Source organism: Neoarius graeffei, chromosome 5 (assembly GCF_027579695.1).
Source record: "Neoarius graeffei isolate fNeoGra1 chromosome 5, fNeoGra1.pri, whole genome shotgun sequence".
NCBI lineage: Eukaryota > Metazoa > Chordata > Actinopteri > Siluriformes > Ariidae > Neoarius > Neoarius graeffei.
The window spans coordinates 46,438,638-46,461,272 of NC_083573.1; the positions used below are offsets into that span (position 1 = coordinate 46,438,638).

Genomic DNA, 22,635 nt, shown 5'->3' on the forward strand with positions numbered 1-22,635 from the left:
AGATGCAGCAAAACAGGCCCAAACCATGATACTACCACCACCATGTTTCACAGATGGGATAAGGTTCTTATGCTGGAATGCAGTGTTTTCCTTTCTCCAAACATAACGCTTCTCATTTAAACCAAAAAGTTCTATTTTGATCTCATCCATCCACAAAAGATTTCCATTAGCCTTCTGGCTTGTCCATGTGATCTTTAGCAAACTGCAGACGAGCGGCAATGTTCTTTTTGGAGAGCAGTGGCTTTCTCCTTGCAACCCTGCCATGCACACCATTGTTGTTCAGTGTCCTCCTGATGACTCATGAACATTAACATTAGCCAATGTGAGAGAGGCCTTCAGTTGCTTAGAAGTTACCCTGGGGTCCTTTGTGACCTCATTGACTATTACACACCTTGCTCTTGGAGTGATCTTTGTTGGTCGACTACTCCTGGGGAGGGTAACAATGGTCTTGAATTTCCCCCATTTGTACACAATCTGTCTGACTGTGGATTGGTGGAGTCCAAACTCTTTAGAGATGGTTTTGTAACCTTTTCCCGCCTGATGAGCATCAACAACGCTTTTTCTGAGGTCCTCAGAAATCTCCTTTGTTTGTGCCATGATACACTTCCACAAACATGTATTATGAAGATCAGACTTTGATAGATCCCTGTTCTTTAAATAAAACAGGGTGCCCACTCACACCTGATTGTCATCCCATTGATTGAAAACACCTGACTCTAATTTCACCTTCAAATTAACTGCTAATCCTAGAGGTTCACATACTTTTGCCACTCACAGATATGTAATATTGGATCATTTTCCTCAATAAATAAATGAGCAAGTATAATATTTTTGTCTCATTTCTTTAACTGGGTTCTCTTTATCTACTTTTAGGACTTGTGTGAAAATCTGATGATATTTTAGGTCATATTTATGCAGAAATATAGAAAATTCTAAAGGGTTCACAAACTTTCAAGCACCACTGTAAACTCTAGAGACTGTTGTGTGTGAAAATCCCAGGAGATCAGCAGTTTCTGAAATACTCAAACTAGCTCATCTGGGAGAAACATCCATGCCTCGATCAAAGTCGCAGAGATGACAATTTTTTCTTCCTTCAAATGTTTGATATGAACATTAACTGAAGCTCTTGACCTGTATCTGATTTTTTTTTCTTTATTGGGCTGCTGCCACATGATTGGCTGATTAGATAGCTGCATGAGTGTACAAGTGTTCCTAATAAAGAGGACGGTGATTGTACATTGGTGTTATGAGTCTTTCTGTATTATGATTATGACACTTAGCATAAAAATGATCTATACAATAGCCAGAATTCATCTCTCAGGGGTCTCACTTAAAACATTCATTGAATTGCCTTGTTCAGAGACAGTTATGGATCATTTGCAAGCGCACAGTAAATTCATCCTATAAAACTCTCAAAACCCATCTGTGGTTCAAACATTAAAATATTTCATAGACACCACATGCTGAATGCTTTCCCACAAATTCAGTTCCAATAAGGCTTTATTAATGAGCAATAAAGATAAATATTATTATACAGTACATATACACAGCACAAAAAGGAAAGAGGGGGCCCAGGTTAGATTAATCATTTAGCAATTACACTTTACATATGCATTTATCCCATTTTGGGTTGGATGGATTGAATTCTGGATGCTATAGCAAATATGCTAATGATTTTTTTTTCAGAGATTAATCAAGAGCCATGACTAAAATAAATGTGACAAAAGCCAGTCAATCTGAGTCAGTTTCTCTTTCCTCTTGCGAGTTCACTTCAGAGCTGAAACGTGGTTTCTGGGAGCCAGAACTCTGAATAGCCTCAGTGACAGTATAGCGACTCTTGCCCACAGCGCAGGCCTCAATTTTCCTAACACTCAGCTGAGACTGCAGAAAGAGGTGCAGACAGCTATCAGACAGTAATACTGGGTTGCGTACAATCCTACAGAACACACACAGGAATAAGAATTACACTGGTTAGACAGAGTTTGGACAAAACTACATCACAGGCACATTTCACCCTCACAGTCCCCCCCCCAGCGGCATGGTGGTGTAGTGATTAGCGCTGTCGCCTCACAGCAAGAAGGTCCTGGGTTCGAGCCCCGTGGCCGGCGAGGGCCTTTCTGTGTGGAGTTTGCATGTTCTCCCCGTGGGTTTCCTCCGGGTGCTCCGGTTTCCCCACAGTCCAAAGACATGCAGGTAAGGTTAACTGGTGACTCTAAATTGACCGTAGGTGTGAATGTGAGTGTGAATGGTTGTCTGTGTCTGTGTGTCGGCCCTGTGATGACCTGGCGACTTGTCCAGGGTGTACCCCGCCTTTCGCCCGTAGTCAGCTGGGATAGGCTCCAGCTTGCCTGCGACCCTGTTGAACAGGATAAAGCGGCTAGAGATAATGAGAATGAGATGAGTCCCCCCCCAACACACACACACTCAACATTCATTCGCACACTGAACTCAGGGACTGCACACCTCGCTCATTTGCATCTCACCTTAACAGCTATTAGTTGTTTATACTGGTTATTTCATGTTTACCTGCTATACCTCAAGTGCTCTTGACTCATACATGTCAACCTATACAGAATGTCCGTATTTTATACGGATTTGATTCAATAAACGTAGTATACGGGCGTATAAATAAAGTTAGACGGATTCTTTAAAAAAACTTCAATATTTATTTAGAGCTATAATCAATTCCCACGATGATAAAAGAGCGCATAACATTTACAAACGTACTGTACACCACAGACAGCCAGTAAAGAGTCTTATGAAATCGCGCGTTATCTTGTGGTAGCGAGACTTTGTTCCACTTTTGATCATGCACACACCGCATTGCGAGAATCCCGCCAACCGGGAAGTCATAGACGCCGGCTTCTGCGTAGAATCATACGTCATCCTCGCTGCCATATTAGATGTGGCAAAGTGGAGATTCTTCACCCGTCTCTGGTATAGCGTCTAGACAGTAGCCGAGAATAAAGATGCCTCATTCATGTGCTGCGTTTAACTGTACCAACAGGTTTACCATCCAAACGAGATCACATGGGATTACCTTTCACAGGTGAGACTGGAAAAATACTTTTCATTGTATTTGGTCATTATAACGTAATTTTACGAACAGATTTTTCTGACTTTGTGGCTAATATGAAGTCTCGTGCATAATAGCCGCTCGGTGAAACCTGTCTCCAAACAACGAAGTATTTCCTTCGTAACTACGAAAAACGAAACCTAAGCCGAGCACCGTGGCTCTTCGGGGGAGGGCAGAGGACTCTGGCTGTGCGGGGCGTGGCATCATGTCACAGAGCGTTAATCTCGTGATAAAAAAATTATCGCCGTTAAAATTGAGTCAAGTTAACGTGTTAATAACGTGACATTTTTGACAGCACTAATATATGAGTGTTTAGTCTATTTCTTATCTACAGTGTTTATACTGTTTATATTGTTTATTTCAATTATTCTATTTTTTATTTATTGCATTGTCTGTTTGCACCGTGGGTCAGAGAGGACTGAAATTTCATCTGTGCTGTATGTCGAGCATGTATAGCATATTTGACAATAAAGTTGACTTGACTTGATTTAGAGTTAGCATAGAACTTTTGGTCACAGAGATGCTCATACAGGACACTTACTCTTCCAGGAAGTGCCTTAGTCCTTCCATGCGAGCAGTGATCTGACTGGCATTGTTGAGGCTGAAGAAGGGGTTCTTTGGCGGAAGCTCAGGTAGATTCACTCTAAAGGTCACGCCACAGTTAAAAAAAAAAAAGTTACCATAGCAGCTATTATCATTTTTGCAATGTTACTCATGTAGTATGTTTAAGCACAGCATTTCACAACTTTTCTACAGAAATTGTTATTTTCGCTGATACACTACATGACCAAAAGTATGCAGACACCTGACCATCAGACCCATATGTTCTTGACCATCCCATTCCAAAACCATGGTGTTAGTATGAAGTTGATGCCCTTTTAACATAGGTGAAAGCCACTAGTCTTCTCATAAGGCTTTCCACTAGATTTTGGAGTGTGGCTGTGGGGATGTGTCCATTCAGGTGCATCGTTAATGAATTTTGGTGCGAACACCTGGTATGCAGTCGATGTTCTAACTCATCCCCAAATTAGTCAGTGGGGTTGAGGTCAGGGCTCTTTGCAGGCCTCTTGAGATTTTTCCAAGAACCTTGACAAACCATATCTTTATGGACCTTGCTGGAACAGGTTTGGGCTTCTTAGTTCTTGTGAAGGGAAACGGTCATGCTACAGGATACAAAGACATTCTAGACAATTCTGTGCTTCCACCTTCGTGGCAACAGTGTGGGGAAGGAAGGCCTATATACACAGGTGTGAGAGTCAAGTATCCACATACATTTGGCCATATGGTGCGCCAATTAAGGTATATACACAGAAAAAAATATAGTAAATAGTAAAAGAGAGATCATAAATCAAGGTTCAGTCTGAAAAAAAAGAAAAAAAATTTAATTCAGAGATGATAAATAATACCATTAAAAAAAAAAAAAAATCAGTAAAGACCTAAAGGGTACATACACAACCAAGGCATTCTCCTGCAGCTTCTGCCTCAACCATACAAACTCACTGTACCTCCTTCGCACACAAGAGCTCTTCTTATTGAAGGCCAAGCTGTTTGTCTATGAGCACCATGAGAGACATAGATTTACTGACACCATACACTTCTTAAACAGGCGTAGGACTCTGGATCTTCTATAGTTAATTAGAATACTTACATGTATGCAGATCTCATAATCCAGATATGCATGCCAGAAATCCTCCTTCTGAATGCGAGGATCCCTGACCCACACACTGATTAACTCCTGCATAGGACTATAGAGATGGACCCGCAGAATAAAGTGCCTATTGCTCAGAGTACAACACAGCGTGTGAGAACAAATTGGGAAGTTGTCCAATTATAGGGAACTTGGGGCAGTTGTGGAATTACTCATACTGCTGAGGACTTCTGTTTCATGTTCAGAAAGAAACCATACTTCTCTCTTTTGATCTCCGACGGTTATAAACATCAGTTATAAACAGCTACTACAGATGTTAAGATTAAGTGCAGGTCAGGTTGAAATACAGTACAGGGAAAACAGAGAACAATAAATACAAGTTAACATGTAGTTTCATAATGAATCCAATAAGTGCCATCCAGGAAATTGAAATCTAGATTTCAAAATCCAGTAAAATATGTCTACACTGTACATTCTGTTTAGGTAACTAACTAATTTAATCCACGTTTGTGGTGATCGAGGATGAGATACACATCAGAGGAAACTGGCAACAGTAGTGTATAGTAAAAGGCATAAGACTCTCAATTTAATCTGACATTTATTAAGGTCAACAGTAGTTTCTTGATCCTCATTAAAACCCCTAATAAACCATAAAGAGACTACGAAAGTGAAACAAACTACATTTCACAACATAACGCACTGCACTGGCAGAGATGTAATATCACACTCTGCTCTGAGTGCTTTTAAAGAAAACATGGTCTTAAATGCTACATTTGTATTTCTTTGTGCAAATGAACAAAACTACAAATTTCACAGATCACTGGTCTTAATCACAGTAGAAGAAGAAGAAGGTGCTAAAACAGCAACACAGAGACCAACAGTAACAGTGATTACACCTACAGTAATACGCAAGTTCTCATTAGTATATGATGTGACCCCTTAGGCATTTTCAAGCCATGTCAAATTTGAAAGACAGTAAAGCAATAAGGTAACATTTTAAACAGACCCACAGTTCAAATACAGCACCAATTTTTCCAACCATTCATTCTATAATCTAGATGAGTTGATAAGACATCACCCTACAGTGCAGTTCAGTGTGCTATGACATGTTTCACAGTGTCTGGGGATTTACACACTTTCACAACAAGACCTTTCACAACAAGAACTTTCACAGACAGGAAAACCCAATGGACATGTTTGAGAGGAAACTTTAAAAGCTGCCAAAATGTATTCTTCAGTTCACCGTCACTGCTCCTCTTCCTCGTGCCAGCTAAGCTTATCTTCATAGAAATTGATAACCATCTTGGGCCATCTTATACTGGCCTCCCTGGCTGACAGCAGTGCCACATCATCGGTGTCTTTCCTGCAATAGGAGAGTCATTTAAAAATGGTCATTGGCTGCTAAATGGCAAAATGGAAATGAAGATGAACCTTGACCTAAGCTGTATACAGTAACCAAAAGATGCAATGGAGGAACCGTGCCATTTAATGAGGAACATGAGCTCTCCTTCTCGATCAGTGGAGCCAATGATGCGTTCTGGTTCTTGGATGAGAGGTTGGTTGTTGGTGGTCTGAATGTTGTGATCTGCAGACTCCCCAGTCTCACACATTGTCTGTTCTTTCTCAGACTGTTGCTGATGCTGCTGGAAATCACCCGTAAATACAAAGCAGGAATTACAGACATGGTATCTGTATGCTGCAATAATGATTTCAATACATTACTAATGGATAAACAGGGTAGCCATATATAATTCTTGGTGATAAGGTGTGGCTATTTCTAGCTAATTTTGAGGAGAATTTATTTTTTTTACGTATATAATTTTATAAAAGTGACTATATGGTTAATAAATTGCCTAAACACTTACAATGTTAGCATCCAGCTCTGTCTGTTCTTCTTTGGGTTGAACAACAGGATCAAGAGGGAGATTGTCCTTTCTTTCTGTCTCACCTGAGACAGCCAAATTTCTGAGAAACTCTTCAATCAGCTCTGGACAGTCCAGATTGTCCTCCGGCTCCCAAGTGTTTTCAGCACTGGGGAGATAAAGAAGTAGAACCAGCTTCACACTTATTTTATATCTTCAGTCATGAGGAAACAAGTTACAGTACTTTTCCTAAGCTGAAAAAATTATATATATGAGTGATTCCACGCTTATGGGTACTGAAATGGGGACATGAACTTATTTTTAAAAATTCACCTAAAACCATTTCTTTTTTTACCATCAGGTCACAAAACATGTAATCTTTAATGAATGATATAACTTTAATTTTCTGAGATGTAATAAAAACATATTTATATGCCAAAGTCAAGCCTATGGGTTCCAAAATGATGTCCGTTACATTACTTCTGTTACGATTGTCCATCTCGCGTCTGTTACAAATTAATTACAATCTAGCTATATACCATGTTAATCTTATTGAAAGAATGTGTATGTTTATTCTAATACACATGTTTATTAATTATATTTGCTAAAACATCACCTTCCTATGTTTCAAAAAGTAATTCTACATTGTTAAAATTGAGAATCTATATGTCCACAACACTTCTGTTACGTTCTGACTTTGGCATATAAATATGTTTTTATTACATCTCAGAAAATTAAAGTTATCTTTTAACATATCATTCATTAAAGATTACATGTTTTGTGACCTGATGGTAAAAAAAGAAATGGTTTTAGGTGAATTTTTAAAAATAAGTTCATGTCCCCATTTCAGTACCCATAAGCGTGGAATCACTCATATATATATATATATATATATATATATATATAAAAAATAAAATAGATAGATTGCAAGGTATATAATTTTAAAGCAAATAAAGGACTATTTGAAAGATCCAAATCAGTTAAACTTTTCAAGCTGTGGCAATGCTCAATGACCAGCCCAATGTACTGAAACAGAACCTTAAAAAAAATTAAAAAAATAAAAATCTGTATATACATATATAGCTACTCTGTCAGACATTTCCAGACACTCACTCGGTGAAGCCTTTCCACTTCAGATAGTATTCAACTTTTCCATCGTTGACTCTTCGACGAATTATTTTTTCCACAGCAAACTCCTGCACAACTGTGGTCTCTTCTGCCTTCCTGTTTTTCACATTCTGCTTTTTCCTCATGTTTTCCTGAGACACATGAAAAACACATGTGGCCATTATTAGATTTAGTTAATTCAATACAGCATGCACTAATGCAAATGAAAACCAAAAAAAAAAAAACCAATGGCCTATTTGGGGCCATGATATCCCAGGCAATGTGCTTAGTTAATGTTGCAATAGAAGACAAACACCACCAGGTGCTTGACTACACTGAAACCTGTATACTACCCTACATGCTAGGTGTGACTCAAACACACACCTACGTCATCTTTTTTTCTCCCAAGTCTGTACTGCTGGTGCGCAGGCCAAATGAATGGGAAGATTTTGGATGCTACCCATCAAACGTGCTCAGATCAGGCTCTTGCCCACATTAGCCCATCATGGGCAGTCAACATCATGCCACTGGGGATTTGCACATCAGCGTGACACTGGCTCCACAGCATTGGCCCAATGTGAGCTGCCCAAAGGAAGAAAAAAAAAAAAAAAACCCTTGGGCCAAGGTGGATAAAATAAGCATTGACCCAATGTGGGCTACCCCACAGTGGTCCTGCATGGGCCCATTTTGGGATTTGTATGTGTAAATGTTCGCTGGATGTGGGTGGAGCACAGAGGACGGCAGGACAAAGACTGAGTTCGCAAAACAGTTTTATTCTCACTTTTCAGCGGAAGCGGTTTTCTCTCTCAGACACACACACACACACACACACACACATTCCGGTGCTCAGGTTGTAGAGCTCCTCTGCTCTCGCTCTCCCTCCTTAAATAGCCCGGTTTACTGGGGAGAACACACACAAAACATAGATTAATCACACTCAGGTGAAGCGATTCTGCCACTTACCTTCCCCAACTCCGCCCTCCTGTCACAGACCGGTGCTTGACCACGCCCCCGCTGCCACATACCCCCACCGCCCGACTCAGGCCGGGCGCCCGTCCGGCCCGCAGCCGACTCCCCCCCCCCTTGACGGGAGAGGAAGTCCGCAACGACCATCTGCGCCCCCGGCCTGTGGACCACCTTGAAGTTGAAAGGTTGGAGCGCTAGATACCAACGGGTGATCCGCGCGTTGGCATCCTTCATGCGGTGGAGCCACTGGAGGGGCGCGTGGTCCGAACAGAGGGTGAAAGAGCGCCCCAGCAGGTAGTAACGGAGGGCGAGGACCGCCCACTTGATCGCCAGACACTCTTTTTCGATAGTGCTGTAGCGCCCCTCACGCACCGACAGCTTCCGGCTGATGTATAACACTGGGCGATCCTCTCCCCCCACCTGCTGGGACAAAACGGCCCCCAGCCCTCTGTCCGACGCATCCGTCTGTAACAAAAAAGGGAGAGAGAAGTCAGGGGAGTGTAACAGTGGCCCCCCACACAGTGCAGCCTTTACCTCAGAGAAAGCCCGCTGGCACTGCTCCGTCCACTGGACCGGATCTGGCGCCCCCTTTTTAGTGAGGTCAGTCAGCGGGCTGGTGACGTCCGAATAATTAGGTATAAACCTACGATAATAGCCAGCCAGCCCCAGGAACTGTCTCACCCCCTTTTTGGTCTTGGGCCTCGGGCAGGCCGCAATTGCTGCGGTCTTATTAATTTGGGGACGCACCTGCCCGTTACCCAAGTGGAAGCCCAGATACCGTACTTCCACCCGCCCAATCGCACACTTCTTCGGGTTGGCAGTGAGCCCCGCCCGCCTCAGCGACCTAAGGACGGCCCTCAGGTGTTGCAGGTGCCGCTGCCAGTCATTACTATAAATGATGATGTCATCCAAGTAAGCGGCCGCATAGGTGGCGTGGGGCCGGAGGACCCGGTCCATCAGCCGCTGAAACGTAGCGGGCGCCCCAAACAGCCCAAATGGAAGTGTGACGAACTGGTGTAAGCCGAACGGTGTGGAAAAGGCCGTTTTTTCCCGGGATAATGGAGTCAAGGGGATCTGCCAATATCCCTTCGTCAAATCCAGTGTCGAGTAAAAGCGAGCCGTGCCTAGTCGATCGAGCAGCTCATCAATACGAGGCATTGGGTACGCGTCAAATTTAGACACCGCGTTGACTTTTCTATAGTCCACACAGAACCGGACCGAGCCGTCGGCCTTGGGAACCAAGACCACCGGGCTGCTCCAGTCACTGTGGGACTCCTCGACAATGCCCATTTCGAGCATGGCCTGAAGTTCTTCCCGAACCACCTTTTTTTTGTGTTCGGGTAATCTATAAGGACGGCTACGCACTACCACCCCCGGGGGCGTCTCTATGTGGTGTTCTATGAGATTGGTGCGACCGGGCAGGGGCGAGAACACATCCGAAAACTCGGCCTGCAACTGGGCGACCTCCGTGAGTTGGGTCGGGGAGAGGTGGTCTCCACAGGGGACCGGAGAGGTGCGAGATGCCAATGACCTTTTTTGGACCTCCGGCCCCAGCTCCGCCTTCTCCGGAACTACCGACACCAACGCCACGGGGACCTCCTCGTTCCAGAGCTTCAGCAGATTGAGGTGGTAGATCTGTAGCGCCCCCTCCCTGTCCGTTCGCCTAACCTCATAGTCGACGTCCCCGACTCGCCGTGTGACCTCGAAGGGCCCTTGCCACTTGGCGATTAATTTGGAGCTCGACGTGGGCAGCAGGACGAGTACCTTATCTCCCGGGGTGAACTCTCTAAGGCGCGTGCCCTTGTTGTACAGGCGGGTTTGCCGTTCCTGGGCCCGCCGCAAATTCTCCTGAGTTAAGTGGGTGAGTGTGTGGAGTTTTGCGCGCAGATCCATAACGTATTGAATTTCATTTTTGCTCTGCGAAGGTCCCTCCTCCCAATTTTCCCGCAGTACATCTAAGATGCCGCGCGGCTTACGCCCATATAATAATTCAAACGGGGAGAACCCCGTGGAGGCTTGGGGGACCTCTCGCACTGCAAACAACAAGGGTTCGAGCCACTTATCCCAGTTACGTGCGTCCTCACTTACGAATTTTTTGATAATATTCTTGAGGGTGCGGTTGAACCGTTCGACTAAACCGTCCGTCTGTGGGTGATACACGCTGGTGCGGATCGGCTTAATACCCAGTAGCCCATACAGTTCGGCCAGTGTTCGTGACATAAACGAGGTGCCTTGATCAGTCAGAATCTCTTTCGGGATTCCGACCCGGGAGATGACGTGGAAGAGGGCCTCTGCAATACTACGTGCGGAGATATTGCGAAGAGGCACCGCTTCCGGGTATCGCGTTGCATAGTCCACCAGAACCAATATAAAGCGGTACCCTCGTGTTGACCGATCTAATGGCCCGACGAGATCCATCCCAATTCTTTCAAACGGGGTCTCGATTAATGGTAGGGGGCGCAAAGGCGCTTTTGGAATGGCCGCGGGATTAACTAACTGGCATTCGCGGCACGCCGTACACCACTTACGGACGTCGCCGCGAATCCCCGGCCAATAGAACCGGGCCATTATCCGGGCGAGTGTTTTATCCTGCCCGAGGTGTCCCGCCATGGGATTAAAGTGAGCCGCCTGGAATACCAATTCCCGGCGGCTCCTTGGAATTAACAACTGGGTGACACGCTCCTTCGTCTGAGTGTCCTGCGTCACTCGGTACAACCTATCCTTTAAAATGGAAAAATAGGGGAAGGTCGGGGTGGCGTTCGGCTGGAGCGTTTGACCATCGATTACTCTCACTTGGTCAAACGCGTGTCGCAGAGTTTCGTCTCGCGATTGTTCCAGTGGGAAATCCGCGAGGGATTCCCCAATAGAAAGAGGAGGGGCCGGGGGCTCCTCACTCTGTCGCGGAGATGACGTAGACGGCTCTGCGACCGCAGCTCCAGCCAAAACGACACCGGGACCCCCACCCGCTAACCGGCAGGACCCACTCTTTACTAGGTGTGCCATCAACCCCCGGAATCCCGGCCAATCAGTCCCCAAGATCAAAGAGTGGGTAAGGCGAGGATTAACCGCCGCCTTTACTATGGATTTGTCCCCTCTGAAATATATGTGGACCGACACCAACGGGTAGCAGTGAACATCCCCGTGCACACACAACACCTTCACCCCTTGTGCTCCCCCCAATGCCTCGTCTTGCACCAGGCTTTGGCGGATCGAGGTCTGGTTGCAACCCGAATCCACCAACGCCTGATATGTCGCCCCTTGTACACTTACCGGTATGCGATATGCTCCGGCCTGATCGAGGGCAGCCTCTGGCGCGTCGGGGATCCGCACCACCGCCCCCACCTCCATCGCGACACACTGTTGCTGCAGGTGGCCCGGTTCCCCGCAGCGCCAGCAAACCGGCCCGGGCCTCCCCTCTGCAGCTGTGGTTTGAGGGTCACTCACCTGAGGGGGGGGAGAGACAGACACAGAAGGGAGAAACGGGAGGGCACCACGGGTGCGGTGGGCCGGCTGGGGTGGAGCCGGCCCCCGCCTCCGTGGTGGGGGAATGGGGCGAGGACGGGACACGGGAGGAGGGGGAAGAGAGAGAGAGAGAGAAGAGGAGAGAGAAGATGACAGCCGTTGTCCTGCCGCCGGGACAGCCGCCAGATGATCCTCCGCCAGTCCTACGGCCTGATCCAGCGACGCCGGGCGGTGGCACTGGACCCACTCCGCGGTTCCGGCGGGTAGGCGGGCGATGAATTGTTCCAGCGCCACCTGGTCGATGATCCCCTCGGCGTCGCGATCTTCGGCCCTCAGCCACCGCCAGCAGGCGTCCCGGAGCTGCTGGCCGAACGCGAATGGGCTGCCGACTTCCTCCATTCGCAGCGCGCGGAAGCGCTGGCGCTGCTGCTCCGGCGTGCGCCCCACGCGCTGGAGGACAGCCCGGCGAAGGTCGGCGTAGGCCAGCCGGTGGTCGGCGGGGAGCTGTAGTGCGGCTAACTGCGCCTCTCCCGTCAGGAGGGGGAGGAGGCGCGCCGCGCGCTGCTCCACCGGCCACCCCGAGGCTTCGGCGACCTGTTCGAACAACGCGATGAATGCCTCGGGGTCGTCCTGCGGGCCCATCTTAGTCAAGGTGATGGGAGACGGGCCCGCGGCCGGTGCGCTGGTGGACCCCGCCGACGCGAGGAGGCGCCGGAACGCCTCTCGGTCTTCCTGTTGAGCCAGCACCAGGGCTTCGAAGCGCTGCTCCTGCTCCTTCCGGAGCGTGACGAGAGCCTGGTGCTGGCTCTGCTGAGCCGTGGCGAGGGCGTGGATCAAGTCCGCGAACGGGGAGGATTCCATGGGGCTGCAGGACAGGTGCTCCACGATCCCGGGTTTCGGCACCACTGTAAATGTTCGCTGGATGTGGGTGGAGCACAGAGGACGGCAGGACAAAGACTGAGTTCGCAAAACAGTTTTATTCTCACTTTTCAGCGGAAGCGGTTTTCTCTCTCAGACACACACACACACACACACACACACATTCCGGTGCTCGGGTTGTAGAGCTCCTCTGCTCTCGCTCTCCCTCCTTAAATAGCCCGGTTTACTGGGGAGAACACACACAAAACATAGATTAATCACACTCAGGTGAAGCGATTCTGCCACTTACCTTCCCCAACTCCGCCCTCCTGTCACAGACCGGTGCTTGACCACGCCCCCGCTGCCACAGTATGGTTTAGCCCTTGCCCACATTGCTCAAAATTTGCTGGTAAAAGGCCAATGTGGACATGTTTTCTGGGTATAAAACATCATCATGATGGAGAACGTTTCAGACTGTTAAGCATATACTGACCAAGCGCTTTATTAGGAACACTGTACTAATCCTGGATAGGGCCTCGATTTGCTTTCAAAAACAGCTTCAGTTATTTATGGCATAGATTCCACTAGATGTTGGAAACATCCCTTTGTGATTCTGGTCCATGTTGACATGACTGCATCACACAATTCCTGCAGATTTTTCAAATGCACTTTCATGCTGAGAATCTCCCATTCTACCACATCCCATGTGACAGAATGTGTGACATGTTGCATTATCATACTGGAAATAACCATTAGCTCATCAGCAACAATACTCAAATAAGCTGTGGCATTTAAGTGTTGACTGATTGGTACTAACAGGCCCAAAATGGGTCAAGAAAACATTCCCCACACCATTACACCACCTCCACCAGCCTATAAGGTCGGTTGGGTCCATGGATTCATGCTGTTGGTGCCAGATTCTGACCCTACCATCTGTGCGCAATTTTGGTGAGCCTGTGCCCACTGCAGCCTCAGTTTTCTGTTCTTGGCTGACAGAAGTGGAATCCAACGTTATTTGCTTTTGGAGCCCATCCATCACAAGGTTTGATGTGTTGTGCTTTCAGAGATGCTTTTCTGTTCAGTACAGTTCCCAAGGCACCATGCAGGCTAGAACCACCACTGACAACTGTGCAAAGCGTCAGTGGTAGTTGGAGTCTGGCCACTTTCCGTTGACCTCACTCAACAGCTGCCAATCACTACATGTGTGAGATTTTTTTTTAATTGCATCATTCTGAGTAAACTCTAGAAACTGTTGTGTGTGAAACTCCCAGGAGATCAGCAGTTAGAGAAACAGTCAAATCAGCCCATCTAGCACCAACAAACATGCCATGGTCAAAATCACAGAAACCACATTTTTCCTTCATTCTGATGGTTCAGCATTACCCTGAGCTGCTGTCTTGTATCTGCATGATTTTATGCCTTGCGGTGCTGCCACATGAATCAGGTGATCCTAATAAAGTGTTCAGAGAGTGTATATTCAGATTATGCATAGTATACTTTCAGTCAAAATTTCCAAGCAAAATTATAAGAACCACTAGCAAAGGTTAAATAAGAATGATATAAAAATGTATCATTATATTTAACTTTATTTATTTACCAACCAGCTTAAGGTTGGTCCGTATTGTAAAATACTGTGACTGAGGAGTATTTTCATATATATATATGGTAGAGATTTGTGCTCTGCCGTCATCGCACCTGCCTCTGTGTGAAAATGGCCGCAAGCACAGGAACAACGGAGAAGGAGGAGCTAGTAAAAAAAAAAAAAAAAACGGTGCTACATCTGTGATTTGGACGTGGTTCGGGTTTAAAAAGTCGGCTGTTGAGCAGAAAAATGCCATCTGCAAAGTGTGCGGAGTAACTGTGACCGCCAACAAAGGTAACACGAGCAATTTATTTCACCATTTGAAATCAAAACATGTGCTCGAGTATGCAGAGAGCCAGAGGCTGCGCTCGGCTCAAACACCGGCTCAGTCTACGAACACGGGAGGAAAGAAAAAAAAGTTTCCCCCGCGACCCAACAACAGACCTCCATTGCGCAAGCCTTTTCCAAGAGTACTTCTTATGACAAAGGGCACGTGGTGGAATGACATAACAACAGCCATCACAACACACTTGTGGAAAGACATGGTCCCTTTCCAAACGGTTGTGTTTCTGGCTAACAACCTATAAAAAAGGATGGGAACTTGGGAAGCAAGTGAACTGGAGTAAACACTAAAGTTCAGTGTTACAGCTTCATCTCATCTGATCTCATTATCTGTAGCCGCTTTATCCTGTTCTACAGGGTCGCAGGCAAGCTGGAGCCTATCCCAGCTGACTATGGGCGAAAGGCAGGGTACACCCTGGACAAGTCGCCAGGTCATCACAGGGCTGGCACATAGACACAGACAACCATTCACACTCACATTCACACCTACGGTCAATTTAGAGTCACCAGTTAACCTAACCTGCATGTCTTTGGACTGTGGGGGAAACCGGAGCACCCGGAGGAAACCCACGCGGACACGGGGAGAACATGCAAACTCCACACAGAAAGGCCCTCGCCGGCCACGGGGCTCGAACCCGGACCTTCTTACTGTGAGGCGACAGCGCTAACCACTATACCACCGTGTTGCAGCTTGTGATTTTAATTTGAAATATGCTGCTTTTTTTGTTGTTTTTTACTGAAAAGATGCTAAGTGTACTGTAAGTGTTTCTCTCAAAAATATATTGTTCAATCAATCAATCAATCAGTCAGTGACACTTCTGCACAACAGACAAAAAAAAAAGTCTGTTCTGTGTACTTCTCATCTCATCTTCTCTAGCTGCTTTATCCTTCTACAGGGTTGCAGGCAAGCTGGAGCCTATCCCAGCTGACTACGGGCAAAAGGCGGGGTACACCCTGGACAAGTCGCCAGGTCATCACAGGGCTGACACATAGACACAGACAACCATTCACACTCACATTCACACCTACGGTCAATTTAGAGTCACCAGTTAACCTAACCTGCATGTCTTTGGACTGTGGGGGAAACCGGAGCACCCTGAGGAAACCCACGCGGACACGGGGAGAACATGCAAACTCCGCACAGAAAGGCCCTCGCCGGCCACGGGGCTTGAACCCGGACCTTCTTACTGTGAGGCGACAGCGCTAACCACTACACCACCGTGCCACCCTTGTTCTGTGTACTTGAAGTAGTTATTTAGAATTGTATTTTTGTGTTCTTTAAGACGTGGAAAATCTGTTTGGTAACTTTTGCACTATTTTGGATTAGAGAAGAAAACCTTATTGTTGGCAACCAAAGTTCAGTGTTTGTAGCTTGATTGTAATTTGAAATATGAAACCAAATGTTCAGTGACAGTTTTTGCACAAGAGAACGCCTGTTCTGTCTGTGTACTTGAAGTAGTGTTTATTAGAATATCTATTTATTTTTTGTGTTCTTTAAGATGCGGAAAATTTAATGTTTGGTGTCTTTTGCACTATTTTGGATTACAGAACCTTTTCACTGTTTTTGCCATTTGCCTGATAGAAAACCTCTCTTACTTGAAGTACTGTTTACAATATCCACTTTATTTTTGTAAGAATTTTGTACTTCTGAGGCGCTACCCTTACTTCTGTTCTTCTGCACAATAAATGCTCAAAAAATTACATTATATTTTTGTTTTGTTGTTGTTGAAATCAATTTAGCTTTGCTAAGAGACTACAAAACCCATTCAGAAACACTTCCATTATAAGTTTTACACCGCGACATTTATACCGCGATATATACCGTTACCGTGAAGAGATTCAATTTATACCGTGATATGAATTTTGGGTCATAGTATGGAGGCTAACACTGGGGACACAATGAACTCCATATGGAAGTTAAGGCATTAGCTGTAAATTCACAGATTGTCAGGTGACTTCCTTTGAGCGTGGAATGTTGGTTTAAAAAAAAAATCCGTTGCCAACAATAAATAACTGGAATGTGCCCTCACTGACACCACACCGGATTACACCGCCCGATTCGCGGATGATCTGCGCATGCGCCCAGGTTTCCCGGAGGCGGTGACAGAGCAGCAAGAAGAATGGACTTCCGGCTTTTTCAGCGAACTCGACTCGGTTCATTAGCAAGAACCGACTCTTTAAACTCTCAAAAGACTCATTGGTATCTTTTTTAAAGGGTTCTTTTACAATCAGGGTACAAAGTTTGTGTCACAGGGGTCCAAAATTCAAATTGATTCAAACTGGTTCTTATACCAGTTTTTAAGCGAAGGACAAGTTAAAGAACAGATTTCAGGTCATTTTTTGACATGTGTGCATGGTAGTTTTGTGTAATCTGCTATAAGATAAAGAAGATTAAGTGTAGCTTTAAGCAGGGCTGGGAGAAATGAAGTGATTCTCGGAGAGGACTTTTTTTTTGACAATTCAGAATCCACTGCTTCCATAGTGCTTTTAAATATAAGGCTGTAAGCTTTGTGTTAGTTGTCTCTAATATTTATGTCCCAATATCTTGATCACATTTTAGGATGAAAATAATCATTTTAGATATGTTATTTTATATTGAAAAATTAGCTGTCTCGGAGAGGACTTTTTTTTGACACAATTACATACTAATTTGATCAAAAGTCTGAAAACTTACTGGCATTCAACATTAAAACTTAACTATGTTTCCAATGATATGGAACCAAATATGTGTTTTATGGTATAAAGAATGATTTAAGTGCATCCCTTTTGGAGCTACCTGTGGTCAAAAAAGCACTTTTTCTAAATGACACGAGTAATTTTGCTAAATATGACATATATTGCCATACATTCACCAAAAATAACGCTATCACCAAATTTTATTTTGCATGGTAAATAGAGCGATCACAGGGCTACAATAAACAACCAAGTTTATTTAGTCAAGCCTTTTGATATTGAAGATAATAAGTGTTAAATGTGATTTTTAGCTTGCACACCCTGATTGTAAAACAACCCTAAACGAAAGTTGTTGGTGTACACCTGTCAAAACATCATTACAAGTGACTTTACAATGCGTTTAATTGAAATAAATGTAAAAAAAAAAAAAAAAAGCGTGCTCTACATATTTGCACTGACAAATTGGCTACAGTAAGCAATTAATAATAAATGTCCTATCTGCATTAAAACAACAAAATTCTTTTATCAGGCCCCATGATGAGGATTTATTCATATCATCTCTAGCCGCTTTATCCTGTTCTACAGGGTCGCAGGCAAGCTGGAGCCTATCCCAGCTGACTACGGGCGAAAGGCAGGGTACACCCTGGACAAGTCGCCAGGCCATCACAGGGCTGACACATCGACACAGACAACCATTCACACTCACATTCACACCTACGGTCAATTTAGAGTCACCAGTTAACCTAACCTGCATGTCTTTGGACTGTGGGGGAAACCGAAGCACCCGGAGGAAACCCATACGGACACGGGGAGAACATTCAAACTCTGCACAGAAAGGCCCTCGTCGGCCACGGGGCTCGAACCCAGACCTTCTTGCTGTGAGGTGACAGCGCTAACCACTACACCACCGTGCCACCCATGAGGATTTTTTATTATTATAAGTACAAATGCGGGGCGGCACGGTGGTGTAGTGGTTAGCACTGTCACCTTGCAGCAATAAGGTCCTGGGTTCCAGCCCAGTGGCTGGCGAGGGCCTTTCTGTGTGGCATGTTCTCCCCGTGTCTGTGTGGGTTTCCTCCGGGTGCTCCAGTTTCCCCCACAGTCCAAAGACATGCAGGTTAGGCTAGGCCAATTTATGCGGACAACCCAGTCCTCGCAGACGGTGTCGCAGACAGTGTCTGCGTAGCCCCCCCACCTTCGCAGACGCTCTGCGCGCACCTCCCAAAAATTGTGACCACCGCAGAAGCCTCGCAGACAGCGCCGCAGACAAGAGGGCTCTGATTGGTCCACTCTACATCCGCTGTACACGCACTTCCGCTTCCCTACTTTCCCGGTTTTTGTTTTCACGACCGGCATTTTTAAAAACACGAGCGAAGATGGAGCAGCATGAAGAGCGGTTGATTGAGGAAGTACGTACATCTATACAACTCCAGTTCTAGTCATTATAAAAAAAAAAAGTTCTAGTCATTATAAGTAACCGGAGGATAAACACTCCACTAACCACACCCACCAACTACTCCTAGCGACTTCGCGCCCCCTTGCGTTGTGCCGGTGAATAACATCGCGCACGCCTATTCCCCCGCTCAACAATAAATTACAACTGTCTGCGAAAAGCTATCTGCGAAAGCCTTGTCGCAAGAGCATGCAGAGGCCTTAATTGGTGGCTCTAAATTGACTGTAGGTGTGAATGTGAATGGTGACTTGTCCAGGGTGTACCCCACCTCTCACCCATAGTCAGGTGGGATAGGCTCCAGCTTGCCTGCGACACTGTAGGACAGGATAAAGCAGCTACAGATAATGGATGGATGAAGTACAAATTAGGGTGCATCAGTTGCCCCCTAAAAATGAAAAGTTCCTCCGATCATGATGCATTTTTGTTATGTTGCTTTTGGTAAGAAAACACACCGGGTGAAATATTTTGACAAAATTCAAAAGTTTAATGGTGGCACCAGGAGCTCAAAGTTATGGAAAAAGCTGCTATTTTATGACAAAATTTCGATCACTTTTCATGAAACAACATTATGGCACCTTATAGAGTATACCAAATATCTTAGATACACATTTTTAGTACATATTCTAAATATATTATCAAGCACAGTTTGAGTTTTAGCTGTTCACTGAATCATTCTTCAACTACTTTTAAACAATACAAATGTATTCTGAATCACATTAATGCTTCTCAATCCCTTGCAAAGGTTCTTAACATGATCTCTGGGTCACAAGAAATCAATAAATGGGGTCCAACATTGTGATTCAAACCTTACGCGAAAACATAAAATAAGCATTTTTTGGCAAAAAATAAACCTCATGGTGCCACCATTAGACTTTTGAATATGGTCAAAACATTTTACAGGATGTCTTTATTGGTGAAAAGGAACACCCAAACAAAAATGCGTCAGATTTTATGAAAGTGAGGGCAACTGATGCACCCTAGTACAAATGCGTCTTCTTGTATTATGAAGCAAGTGTTTTATTACATAGTACAAGTAATAGGAACCTTATAACTGTGATAGGGGTAATTTTCCGACCATCCGGGGTTGGTACAAGGTTCCAGAGGTCCCAGTTTGGTGAACCAAACCTGAACCATAATCCACAGTGAAACAAGTAGGCTATGGTATAATTTCCATAAAGAAAACTTTGCTGGAAACCAGAAGGTAATTTAAAACAAGGACTTGTTGACAAACATTTCAGGAACAAAAAACTACCCCACCACGTTAATTTTGGAAGAAAAGCAACAGTTTGAGGTTTTTTTAAAGAACATTTCATACACAATAACCTGATATTTACATCCCCAAAATACTACACTTACACATGACACACTATTAGCCATAACAAGCAGAAATCAGTCCTTCACACTGTCTCTCATACTGCCCTGAATCACATTTTAACACATTCTCACTAGAACTGGCTCTAAATCATTACTTTTTGTTAAACAGTTCACACACTGATGTAAGTGTCACGGTTGCACTGTCGCTAGTGATTAGCTAAATGTTGTTAAGCTACTGATACATTTTCAGTGAAAGCTTTACAGTGTCTAGTGCATTTGTCTGGTCCATAACAAAAAAACAAAAACAAAACCCTCTTCAGAATTGCGAGTCGGCTCTCAATGTTCACCTAAAAGAGCCGGTTCAAAGAGTCGACTCATCACGAACGACACATGACTAAGCGGCGCTATTAAATAGAACAATAAAACAAAAATGCTTTCATGCATAGAATCGCTACGTGTTTTCGAGTAACGGCTGTTGAAAAGTGTTAGTAATTATTTTAATCTAACGCACAATAAGCTGTCGTTTAATCATTATTCAGGTGCCTAAGTGGCAGGTTTATTCATGGTGTTGTCTGACATGTGAGTAAAGTGTGTGTTCGAATTCAATCAGGACAAATCTGTAGTGTCATTAATTTCAGTGTTGGGGTATAAACCCAAGCCCCTGCTGAAGGATGGAGTCAGTGTGCACTCCTACCTGATTATGTTCTCACAGGCTGCTCTCAGTGTTCCCTCTGCAGCTCACAGTCCCGGGGTCGTCCTCTTCTCACACCTATTCTTAATCACATCGAGTGATCATACAGATGATGTGTGTTTGGCGAAGGTCACCATCAACGCCTTTGGTAGCTTTGTTGTGTTTACATAACTTTTCCTGAAAGAGTTAAATTAAAAATGGCCGATAAGGAGACGCGGCGGAAGTGAAGGACAGAGACAGAAGGAAGGAGTGACTGACAGACAGACAGAGGGAGGGTGGAGGACTTAAAGCGGTGGCATTATCCCAATTCTGGACAAACCACACAGTATTTAACCTACAGTAATATTTTTGGCTATTTATTACAGCTTCTTATTCCTGAACTTTCCATAACCATAGCACATTTTTATTTTAAAAACAATTATGCACGATTTAAGTTACTGTTATAACTTTTTTGTTTGTTTTTTAGTTCCTGGACTTTTGATTAAACTCTTTCAGTTCAGTAATTAACATTTTCTGACCATCAAATCTATTGTTTTGCACTAAATGTAGACTAACTAGTTGGTTGAGTCAAAATATTTGAGCACAACATTAAAAAAAAATTACCTCAAGTTAGCATATACTAGCTAATGTTAGCTAGTTAGCTTACGTAGGCTAGCTAGTAAAGTTGGCTACGGGTAATCACCTAGCATCCAATAATTATTAATACACACAGTAATAATTATTATATTTGTTCTGAAAATTGCAGATTTACACAGAGAAATGTTTTTAAAAGCTTAAAACAGCTTATCTTGTGATTTTGCTATTAAAATATGAAGCGATCACTGCAAAAAAAATGTCTTATAGAAGTTGGAACTCTATAGGGCTTTCTATACAACTCCGGTGTTCTATAGAATTTCAGCATGGTTCTATAGGAGACTGAATTGTGTCCTATAGAACAAGGGGTTTCTATAGAACTTGCCTAGTGTGTTCTTTAGGACAGAAAATTTCTATTAAAACTCAAGTTCTATCGGAAATCTATATTTGAACATTATTTATTGGCTTGGTGTTTTTGTGACTGCTCAAGAAAAAAGAAAGAAAGCACAACTTTATTCGTCACACACTTGTGAAATTCCTCTCTGCATTTAACCCATCTGAAGCAGTGAGCACACACACATACCCAGAGCAGTGGGCAGCCATGCTAACAGCGCCTGAGGAGCAGTTGGGAGTTAGCCCATGTTTACATTAGACCGTATCAGCGGATCATCAGATTAACGTTTTTAAAACGATTAGTGTGCACACAGCAACGCCAATACACGATTTGCGTGCACACAGCAACACCAATACACGGATACGCTCGGCTCCGTAGGCATCCTGCGCTCCAAATCACTCCGCCCTGAACAGCGAGTGCCCTCTGGAGGGTGCGCACTCCGGCCCTGCGCAGCTCACAGAGCGCGCGAGTGAAGTGAACAAGCCACGATTCGGGACTGAGCCGCTGTGTGTGTGATCCCAGCGCAGATCACTTACCACTTGCAAGTGGAAGGATGGCAAGCCTAAAGACAATCATAACTACACAATGGGCAGTATTTGCATCAGTATTTGCAGTATTTTCATACTTTTATACT

The 22,635-nt window shown here is 44.7% G+C and overlaps 2 protein-coding genes across 5 annotated transcripts; both read right to left on the reverse strand.

Moving 5' to 3' along the window:
- Window positions 1–1,482: 1,482 nt before the first annotated feature.
- On the reverse strand, window positions 1,483–5,206 carry snx10b (sorting nexin 10b). Its single transcript, XM_060921824.1, has 4 exons — window positions 4,725–5,206; window positions 4,528–4,628; window positions 3,618–3,719; window positions 1,483–1,936 (listed from the first exon to the last, which is right to left on the reverse strand). Exons 1-4 carry the CDS (start codon window positions 4,815–4,817, stop codon window positions 1,732–1,734), a joined length of 501 nt encoding a protein of 166 aa, XP_060777807.1. The 5' UTR covers window positions 4,818–5,206; the 3' UTR covers window positions 1,483–1,731.
- Window positions 5,207–5,305: 99 nt separating this feature from the next.
- On the reverse strand, window positions 5,306–21,277 carry cbx3b (chromobox homolog 3b). 4 transcript variants are annotated; one of them, XM_060921821.1, is made up of 6 exons: window positions 21,038–21,277; window positions 11,930–13,226; window positions 7,700–7,845; window positions 6,590–6,755; window positions 6,207–6,364; window positions 5,306–6,087 (listed from the first exon to the last, which is right to left on the reverse strand). In XM_060921821.1, the coding sequence occupies exons 2-6, from the start codon at window positions 12,980–12,982 to the stop codon at window positions 5,970–5,972; spliced, it is 1,641 nt and encodes a 546-aa protein (XP_060777804.1). In that variant the 5' UTR covers window positions 12,983–13,226; window positions 21,038–21,277; the 3' UTR covers window positions 5,306–5,969. The 4 variants fall into 4 exon arrangements, with proteins under 4 accessions (XP_060777804.1, XP_060777803.1, XP_060777806.1 ...); XM_060921820.1 differs by having other exon boundaries at window positions 6,207–6,367; XM_060921823.1 differs by lacking the exon at window positions 11,930–13,226 and adding an exon at window positions 14,363–14,429 and having other exon boundaries at window positions 6,207–6,367; window positions 21,038–21,274.
- Between the last annotated feature and the right edge of the window lie 1,358 nt (window positions 21,278–22,635).